Genomic DNA, 10,330 nt, shown 5'->3' on the forward strand with positions numbered 1-10,330 from the left:
AGGGAAAAATCCTTCCTCCTGCACAAGGGCCGCACGAGAGGGTTTGCCCTGCTAAGGCAATGGCTTCACTTCTTGAGAAGCACACGCAGAATTCAGCTGAGGCCATGAGCAGGGGAAAATGGTCACTCTCAGAAGAAAAGTCTTATACATGCCTTAGCATTGAACTGTGCACTTCTTTTTTTTTTTTTTTTCTTTTTGAGACAGAGTCTTGCTCTATTGCACCCTTGCTGGCACGATCTCATCTCACTGCAACCTCTGCTTCCCAGGTTGCACTTCTGAGAGTGAGAGGAGACACTGTCAATAATTGTTCCAAGACAACTGGAATAAACAACGATTACCCAGAGAACTGCAACATATCAAATCTTATTTCTTGATAAATATTAACCTTGACTTCTTTCCCAAAATGCTGATTGCAGAGAGATTGACTTATTGTAAATAGATGGTTTCATTAAAGCAAGATGAAATACAGAAGCAAAATTATGTATAGTTCCTGCTAACTCCATAGAGAAAGAGTACAAAGTTCACTGGGAGGTAATAGGGAAGCCTTCAACATAAAAATGCATTTACTGAGATTTCTAGGAGTTTGTTAAAATGACATTAAGTGATTAATTCAGTTTGGGGTTAGTGTATTATGCTTTAAAATGTATATTTGGGTTGGGCGCAGTAGCTCACACCTGTAATAAGAGCACTTTGGGAGGCAGAGGCAGGTGGATTTCTTGAGGCCAGGATTTCGAGACCAGCCTGGCCAACATGGTGCAACCCCATCTCTACTAAAAGTACAAAGACATTAGCCAGGCTTTGTGGAGTGTGCCTGTAATCTCAACTTCTTGGGAGCCTGAGGCATGAGAATTGCTTGAACCTAGGAGGCAGAGGTTGCAGGGAGACGAGATCTTACCACATCACTCCAGCCTGGGCGACAGAGCAAGACTCTGTATCAAAAATTAAACAACAACAACAAACAGATATATTTGAGGACTGAAAAAGCCTTTCGGGTGCAGGAATCTGTGGTGGCATTTCACTCCATCAGACCAGAGGATGTGAGGACTAAGGAATTGGGTCCTTCCCTGGGGGCCTCAAATCGTAACAGGTAGGAGACCCCATCTTTGCTACACACAAAGGCAACCTTGCATCTGATTAAAACAGAATATCATGGAGGGAGGGTTTCTTGACACTGCATCCTCACTGTCTTCATAACAGCACTCCAAGGTTGACCAGTTATGGTTTCTGTGCAGCAGGAATCTGCCATTCTTTGCCTGTAAAACTGACACTGGCCTGGCCTTCCCCACCCTGAATTGGGTTGCGTAGGACTTTTTGTTGGTTTGTTTACTGTATTCTCTTTGGTAGGTTGGTTGGTGACTGATTTTGCCCTTAAATCTATTTTGTCATGCTTCCTGTATTGAACCTCATGGAATGTTTTGAAGAACTTTGTTTTCCAATTTGCTGAGTTATTTTAATTCTTATTCTACTGAGCCTTTAAATGTAGAAGTAGTTTTTTCTCTTGATAAAAATTAAAGTGATCCTGGGCCTGGTGCGGTGACTGATGCCTGGAACCCTAGCACTTTGGGAGGCCAAGGTGGGTGGGTCACCTGAGGTCAGGAGCTCGAGACCAGCCTGGCCAACATGGTGAAACCCCTTCTCTACTAAAACTACAAAAATTATCCAGCCATGCTGGCACGTGCCTGTAGTCCCAGCTACTTGGGAGGCTGAGGCCAGAGAATCACTTGAACTCTGGTGGCCTAGGTTACAGTGAGCCAAGATCCTACCATTTCACTGTAGCCTGGGCTACAGAGCAAGACGTTGTCTAAAAAAAAAAAAAAAATTAAAGTAAGCCTGGGCAACATGGCAAAAATCCAGTCGCTACAAAAAGATACCAGAAAAATAGCTGGGCATAGTGACACATGCCTGTAGTCTCAGCTACTTGGGAGGCTGAGGTGGGAGGATCACCTGAGCCTCAGAAGTCCAGGATGCAGTGAGCTATGATCATGCCTCTGCACTGCAGCCGAGGTGACAGAGTCAGACCGTGTCAAAAAAAAAAATTTTATTATTATTAAATTGAGCCAACACACCAGACTTAAGTTATCGGTTTCATTTCTTGTCTTTGGTAAAATTCTTTGGGAGACTTTACAAAGGAATTACTCAGAAGAAGTTTAGATGGTCCCACATGGCTGAAAGGTCTCCCAGGACCACACTTTTGCAGCTCTTTCATACCCAGTGTTCACTCTTATGGAAGATTCATTTAAAGATGGATTGTAGTTAGGGTGAGTCTAGTTTCTTAGAATTTTTGGTGATGATCTCTGATATTGAAAAGATAGTATGGTTATCTTAGTCCCTGGATCATCCAGATCTTTCTAATAAGTTGATGTTCTCAAAGTACTATAAGAAAATCACCCAGCCTGGGCAACATGTTAGCCAAAAATGGTGGAACATGCCTGTAATCCTAGCTACTTGGGAGACCGAAGCGGGAGGATCTCTTGAGCCCAGAAGTACAAGGCACAGCGAGCTATGCTTTTGCCACTGTGCTCCAACCTGGACAACAGAGCTCAAACCCTGTCTCTAAAAAAGAAAAGCAATACTGCCTAATGGATGGAGCCTCTGGGAGGTAAATAGTGTGAATTAGGATTAGAGTTGGCTTTGCGGGCTAGATCTGTCAAGTCTCCTAAAAACCATCACCTCCTATGGGTGGTAGAGAGCAGTGGTTATGTGAAGTTCTGAACTAGACAGAAGGATCAGTGTCTTTGGATCAAAAGGTTTCTTAGGATTTTGCCCGCCTGGCAGACTTTTGTCCTTCTCGTTATTATTCTAGAGCTTCTGGAAGCTAAGGTCTACTGAGAAGTCGTCCCAGAAGCAGAAAGTGAAATCCAAAACCTGCCTGTTTGAAGTTGGAGTCGACACACCCATCTTGAAGTGAGGAAATTAGTCTGGCAGGATAAATTGAATAAGCATTTATAGCAGACAGATAGATGTTTGGTGCTGTGATGAGGTCTGTACGTGGACCACAAAGAAAAGGGTACAATGGGATCGTTTGCTCTTAGTTTATGTGGCCCATTGGTCTCCTGGTGTTCTCTAACATCAACGTTCTTTCTTCCTTACCCTCCTCCTTTTTTTCCTCCTTCCTATTTCTTGCTTCCTACCTCCCTCTTTTTCACCTTTACTTTCTAGTTTCACAGAAGAGATGCAATAGGCACAGAAGAGATACAAAAGGCACTGACTTTTGTCTGAACTCTGGTATCTCTCCACAGGACTGGGCTCTAAGCCCCTCATTGAAATGAGGGGCCACGAGGACGGAGGCATCCGGCTGGAGTGCATATCTAGAGGGTGGTACCCAAAGCCCCTCATAGTGTGGAGGGACCCCTACGGTAGGGTTGTGCCTGCCCTGAAGGAGGTCTTCACTCCTGACACAGACGGCCTCTTCATGGTCACCACAGCTGTGATCATCAGAGATAAGTCGATGAGGAACATGTCCTGCTCTATCAATGACACTCTGCTCGACCAGAAGAAAGAAAGTGTCATTTTTATTCCAGGTTAGTTCTCTGCCCTCTGAGACTCGTCGGGTGCATGGGGATCCTCAGCACACAGATGGAGCCCAGAGCGGGGATGGGGGCAGCAGTGTGGGTGGAATGGCCCTGGGCCCTGAGGACCAGGAGTCTGCAGCTGAGCTGAGGCCTCTCTGCTTCTCAAAAGGAGATTCAAAGAGTCCCAAAACTCAGGAGTAGGAGCCTCTTCTCTGAGGGTGAACCTGGTTTTTTGTTGTTGTTGTTATTGTTGTTGTTGTTGTTGTTGTATTTCCCCCGATAAGGTCCTCACACTGTGGCAACTTTTTTTTTTTAAGACCAGTTCTCTCTCTGTCACACAGGCTAGCGTGCAGTGGCACAATCTTGGCTCACTGCAACCTCTGCCTCCCGGGTTCCAGCAATTCTCATACCTCAGCCTCCTGAAGGCTAGGAGTATAGGCACGCGCCACCACACCTGACTAATTTTTGTATTTTTAGTAGAGATGGGGATTTCACCTTGTTGACCAGGCTGGTCTCGAACTCCTGACCTCAAGTGATCCACCCTCCTCAGCCTTCCAAAGTGCTGGGATTACAGGCGTGAGCCACCATACCCGGCCAGCAATTTTTAGACATTGAAAACAACCATAACACATGGAGAGTGGTGTGGATAAGTGACTCTCTACACTTGGTGTTCCTGTATGCTGCAGCCATCCCTTCCTGCGCAGGAGATTTTCGACGGGACAGAGCTGCGGAAATTCCCTATTGACATACACTCATAATTCATTCAACAGATGGTCAAGAAGCATATCATATGTTTAAGACACTGTTCTAGAAACCAAGGGTAAATCATTAAACAAATTACATCAAGAACTCTTCCCTCAAAGAGTGATTAAATAATTAGTTGACCATATATTCTATCAGATGGTGATGAACATCTATAGGAAACATTAAGCAAGGAAGGAATAAAGAGGCAATGTGAGACATTGCAATTCTTAACAGAATGGTCAGGGAAGACTTCGCTGTAGAGATGGGAATTGAGCCATTCCATCTGATGGTAAGGAATCATCAGATGCTTAAGAACTGAGCAACCAGCTACAGGAAAAGCATATGCAAAGGACCTGGGGAAGGAACATCCCTGGCAGTTTCCAGGACCCCCAGAAGGCGATGCTGGTGTGGCTGAAATGGAGTGAGTGCAGGAAGTGAGAGGAGATGAATTCACAGAGACAATGAAAACACATTCTACATGGCATTGTAAGCCACAAACAGTCTTTGGTTTTTAGAACGAGTGACGTGGAAAGCACTGGAAGGTTTTGAGCTAAGAATTAACATTGTCACACTTGGGCTGGTCTGTTGAGAGTAGACTACAGAAGGTGAGGGCAGAATAAGAAGGAGGGCACTGCAGTGTTCCAGGCGTGAGTGATGGTAGCTTGAGGCAGGATGGTGGCTGTGCTGACTCAGCATGACGGGTTAGCTTTATTCACCCTGGCCCTTCCCATGGTGACTGGTTTGCTACCTCTGGGCCTTGGCCCTGGAAGCCACTGAGGTGTCAGCCAGGTCTGAGCCAGCATCACTTTCTCCATCTGAGTTTTCTGAGGGAGAAAGCAACAGAGCAGGTGGCTGAGGAGCCCTTCAGCTGTGCTCCTAAGGGCACTCTTACCCCAGATGTTCTGTTTCAAACTAAGTGGACATTTCTGGCTGCCTTTTCAGAATCCTTTATGCCCAGCATGTCTCCCTGTGTGGTGGCCCTGCCTATCATTGTGGTTTTTCTGATGATAATCATTGCCGTATGCATCTACTGGATCAACAGACTCCAAAAGGAAACAAAGATTCTGTCAGGGGAAAAGGAGTTTGAACTGGAAACAAGAGAAATTGCTGTAAAGGAACTGGAGAAGGAACGTGTGCAAAAAGAGAAAGAACTTCAAGTAAAAGGTAAAAGAGGCTGAGTATGGTGGCTCATGGCTTGAATCCCAGCACTGTAGGAGGCTGAGGCAGGCAGATCACCTGAGCCCTGGATTTCGAGACCAGCCTGGGCAATAAAGTGAGACCCTGTTTAATTCAAAAAAAAAAAAAGTAGAAGAGTAGGAGGACAGTTCAGCACCATAGAAAAGACACCACTCTCCCAGGTACCAGCATATGGAAGAGAGAGGAAATGCACAGCAGCAGCAGCAAGGACTTGGAACTCTGACGTCCTTGGAATGAATCTCTCAGAGCTTTTGTTCTTTCACTCTGCCCACCTTGCATCCATTCATCTGGCTACATGAAGTACTACATGGTTGAGCAAAAGCAAGTATAACAATGTACCGGCACTACCCACCACCTGATGACATATCATTTCTGGTTTCTGACAGTGCCCTAGGCATGAGGCAAGGGAGATGTTGCTGTTCATAGAAAGGACAGTTCCTGCATTGTTTACTATAAACCCAACTTCTTTTAGTTCTTCTGTGGAAGACATGATTTTCTTTCTGTTTGTTTTTCAGAGAAACTTCAAGAAGAATTGCGTAAGTTTAGCCTTTCCTGAACTAATCCATATACAATTTGAGTTCTGCTCAGTTAGCAACATCTCATGACATTCGCCTCTGTCTGTCCCTTGCAGGATGGAGAAGAACAGTCTTACATGCTGGTGAGTGCCTCTGATGTTCCCTTGGATCTCAGCTTTCTCCTGCCAGCCAGCTAACAGGACTCCTTAGAGGAGATGGGCAAGGGGACCAGGGCTAGGCAGGGACAGCAGGGAGCTGGGGTCAGTTCATCAACAGTGTCCCAGCAATGATGCATCATGGCTCTTCTGTGAGGGAATCCTGATATCTCTCAATCCACCCTATGGTTTACATCCCAGGATCCTTTCTCTTTTGGAATAATTTAATACATGATTAGCAGAAGTGTCCCATATATAGTAGCCTTCCTAAGAGTTACGTTTCAGTAGTTGTTGCTCTTTGATCCTGGATAAATTTGAAAATAGACATTACTGTCTTAGCAGCTTATATCCTGGGGATAGTGTAGACTGTGCTAAGTTGCAGACCCATGTGGGGAAGAGGCCATGAGGGTCCCTAGTAAGCCTGACCTAAGGGTGTACCAGTATGTGGCCAGAAATGCCTTTCTGCTCCTAAGAGAACACTGATACTTTGTGTACAGACTGCCGGGGGAGGGGGTTCGGGTGAGTGGAAGAGCACAGAACCCAATTGCCCACTCTCAGTGAGCACTTTTCATCTTGTGATTCATCCCCTCTGCCCGTAAGCACCACAGAATCCAAGCTTTACCAGATGCTATGGCACATGAACCTTTCCTCTTTGGGTGAATTTCAGAATTGCCACTGTCAATGTGGAATAAAATAGCAAATTGTCACAGCCAGACCTATTAACTTGGGGAATGGAGGAAATCATTTTAACACAATAGAAAGGTAGACTGAATAAGTAAGAATAAATACAGATGGGAGAGGCCTGCGGAATGCGCAGTGTCCGGAGCATTTCTTATACCTACAGAAGTGATACCTGAAGACATCAGACCCACACTGTTGAAGCAAAACTGGATGGGAATAGTTCCTCCCCACATTTGCCTACAGATCTCTCAGGAAGCAGGTTTTCTTTTGGGGACATTTATTCTCCTTTATTTTTTGAAAGGTGCCCTTGTCAGTCATTTAAGTCAGTTGTGATTGGTAAAAGGAACACACAGGACCAATGAAGAGACCCTTTACCCTCCGGGATAGTGTAAAGGGAAACACTCACCTTACCTGATCCACTGGGGAGAGGAGGAGCAGGACATAAAGCCTCTGTGCTGGTTTGAGCCAAGTTGGAAAGTTTCTAACTAAAGAAAATCCAGAGATCATAGGTCTTTGTTTTGGGTTGTTTTTTTTTTTTTTTTTTTTTTTCCTTTCGAGATGATATCTCACTCTGTCACCCAGGCTGGAGTGCCAAGGCAGAATCTGGACTCACTGCAACCTCTGCCTCCCGGGTTCAAGCAATGCTCGTGCCTCAGCCTCCTGACTAGCTGGGATTACAGGCATGCACCACCATGCCTGGCTAATTTTTGTATTTTTAGTAGAGATGGGGTTTCACCATGTTGTCCAGGCTGGTCCCGAACTCCTGACCTCAGGTGATCCACCTGCCTCGGCCTCCCAAAGTTCTGGGATTACAGGCGTGAGTCACCGTGCCCAGCCAGAGATCCTATGTCTTGAATAGAAAAGGGAACACATCTTAGAATGCTGAGAGAAAGTAAGAATGATTAATTTTGCCTCATTTGCTAAACTGTCTGGATTTCTTAGAGCTCCAATTCTTCTCAAACTGAGGGAACTGCTGGAGAGATAGAAGGGCAGCTTCAGTAATTCTCAGTGTGTGAGCTGCCTAGGATCAGAGAGCCTTCATGGAAGTGGCCACTACCTGGGGATCCCCCCACAGATATCTGAGACCTCTCTAGGAATCAGGAACCACACAATCCCCAGGGTTCCTGAGACCCCAGGCCTAAACCTGAGACTTCCTCTGCAGTCGATGTGGTCCTGGATCCAGACACCGCTCATCCTGATCTCTTGCTGTCAGAGGACCGGAGAAGTGTGAGAAGGTGCCCCCTCAGGCACCTAGGGGAGAGCGTGCCTGACAACCCAGAGAGATTCGACAGTGAGCCTTGTGTCCTGGGCCGGGAGAGCTTCGCTTCAGGGAAACATTACTGGGAGGTGGAGGTGGAAAACGTGATTGAGTGGACTGTGGGGGTCTGCAGAGACAGTGTTGAGAGGAAAGAGGAGGTCCTGCTGCTTCCTCAGAATGGCTTCTGGACCTTGGACATGCATAAAGGGCAATACCGGGCCCTGTCCTCACCTAAGAGGATTCTCCCTTTGAAGGAGTCCCTTTGCCGTGTGGGCGTCTTCCTGGACTATGAAGCTGGAGATGTCTCCTTCTACAACATGAGGGACAGATCGCACATCTACACATGTCCCCGTTCAGCCTTTTCCGTGCCTGTGAGGCCCTTCTTCAGGATAGGGTCTGATGATAGCCCCATCTTCATCTGTCCGGCACTCACAGGAGCAAATGGGGTCACAGTGCCTGAAGAGGGCCTGACACTTCACAGAGTGAGGACCAATCAGAGCCTGTAGAATCAATTCCCTGGTCTCACAGCCATGCAGATAAGCCCTGGTCATCTCAGCAGCCACTGCATAATGTTGTTGGTGGAAGACACGCCCTCCTCCCCTCTGGTCACGTCCCCGGTGGAAGACACGCCCTTCTCCCCTCTGGTAAGAGAACAGCTTCCATCTGCCTCTTTCACACCCACTCCAGCCCTCAGCCCCAGTTTTCTCCTCCTCACTAGGCTGTGGCTTCAGTAGTTCCTTTAGTTGTAACTATGGGACGGGATCCAGGCATAGGGAACTAGTTGTTTCATAGCTCCCAGCCAAGAAAAAAGTGTGAGAAGTTGATGGGCAGCAAACCTGCTGTTTAACATCAGGGTGACCACACTGAGTCCAGTATGCCAGTTGGCACCAGATGATATGGACTTGGAATGAGGCCAACAGGGTTCATCAGGATGTAAGAGGAGAGAGGAATCCACAGGACCACCAGAGAGGAGAGGGAACCAGATCTGCAGGTCAGAGAGAGAGGAAGTGGAACCAGAGAGCTGGGAGGGACCAAGGTTGTAAGGGTGGCTAAGTCCCACCGTAACATCCAAGGGAACCTGGGAACTGAGGGCTCATTTCCACCCAACACCAGGATTTCCAGAGCACACAGCCACAGGCCTGGACCTGGGACGAAGATGAATGAAGAACATGGACTCATGTGGATGTGGTTTGGCTCAGGTGTCTCTGCAGTTGGCAAGGAGTCAGTACTCAGTCCCTGAGTGTGGTTGAAGTTTGAGGTCTTGGCTGAGCCGAGGAGTAATGGACCAGGTCTACCTCAGCATTCAGGTTCAATGGGGACACCAGTGGCTTCAAACTTCCTGGTCTCATGATGTCTTTAGACACCTTACAAATGATGGAGGATTCCAAAGAGTTTTTGTTTATTTGAATTAATATTTGTTGGTATTTAAGGCATTAGAGAATGAAACTAAGAAATGTTGTAGTTTATTACCTTTACAACAGTTATTTATATTATATACATTTACAACGTTTATTAATTTATATTAAAGTAACATGAATAAGCCAACTCTAGGTTAATATAAGTAGAATGTTTGTGAAAAAATAAGTAAGGTATCCAAAGCAAAATAAATTTTATTGAGAAGTGTGGCATTGATTAACTTTTTTCAAATCTAATGTGTGGCTTAAAAGAATATGACTGGATTCTCATATCTGCCTTTATACTCACTCTGTTGAGATAACATAGACTATATAGGCTCAAAAAACTTTATCCTAGTGACAGAATGAGATTAAAAACCACAAACTGTGTTTTATTATTAATATGAAAATAAGATTATTAACCTTGCAGGCCCCTTAAAACAGTTTTGGCCAATTAAGTAAGACCTTGTCTCTACCAAAAACAAACAAACAAAAAATTAGGTGTAGTAGCGCACACCTGTAGTCCTTGCTTCAGGAGACTAAAATGGAGGATTGCTTGAGCCAAAAATTGGAGTTTGCAGTGAGCTGTGAGCCTGCCATTGCACTCCAGCCTCAGCAACAGAGGGAGACTCTGTCTCAAAAAAAACAAAAAACGCGTCAGGCACGGTGGTTCACGCCTGTAATCCCAGCACTTTGGGAAGCCGAGGAGGGTGGATCACCTGAGGTCAGGAGTTCAAGACCAGCCTGGTCAACATGGCAAAACCCCGTCTCACTAACAATACAAAAATTAGCCAGGCATGGTGGTGGTCGCCTATAATCCCAGCTACTCAGGAGGCTGAGATGGAATCCTCGAACCCCAGTGGGGCAGAGGTTG

At 46.0% G+C, this 10,330-nt stretch overlaps 1 protein-coding gene across 6 annotated transcripts in view; it reads left to right on the plus strand.

The window, feature by feature from the left end:
* Positions 1 to 9,687, plus strand: part of LOC103221986 (butyrophilin subfamily 3 member A1) — a 118,453-nt gene extending 108,766 nt beyond the window's left edge. Inside the window, exons 4-8 of one of the 6 annotated variants that reach the window (XM_073005736.1) lie at positions 3,240 to 3,521; positions 5,199 to 5,420; positions 5,969 to 5,989; positions 6,085 to 6,111; positions 6,968 to 7,740. In XM_073005736.1, coding sequence (XP_072861837.1) covers positions 3,240 to 3,521; positions 5,199 to 5,420; positions 5,969 to 5,989; positions 6,085 to 6,111; positions 6,968 to 7,137 — 722 coding nt within the window. In that variant the 3' untranslated portion in view covers positions 7,138 to 7,740. The other 5 variants (XM_073005740.1, XM_073005732.1, XM_073005741.1 and 2 more) reach the window with 5 other exon arrangements.
* Positions 9,688 to 10,330: the final 643 nt, after the last annotated feature.

This window comes from Chlorocebus sabaeus, chromosome 17 (assembly GCF_047675955.1).
Source record: "Chlorocebus sabaeus isolate Y175 chromosome 17, mChlSab1.0.hap1, whole genome shotgun sequence".
NCBI classification, from domain to species: Eukaryota; Metazoa; Chordata; class Mammalia; order Primates; family Cercopithecidae; genus Chlorocebus; species Chlorocebus sabaeus.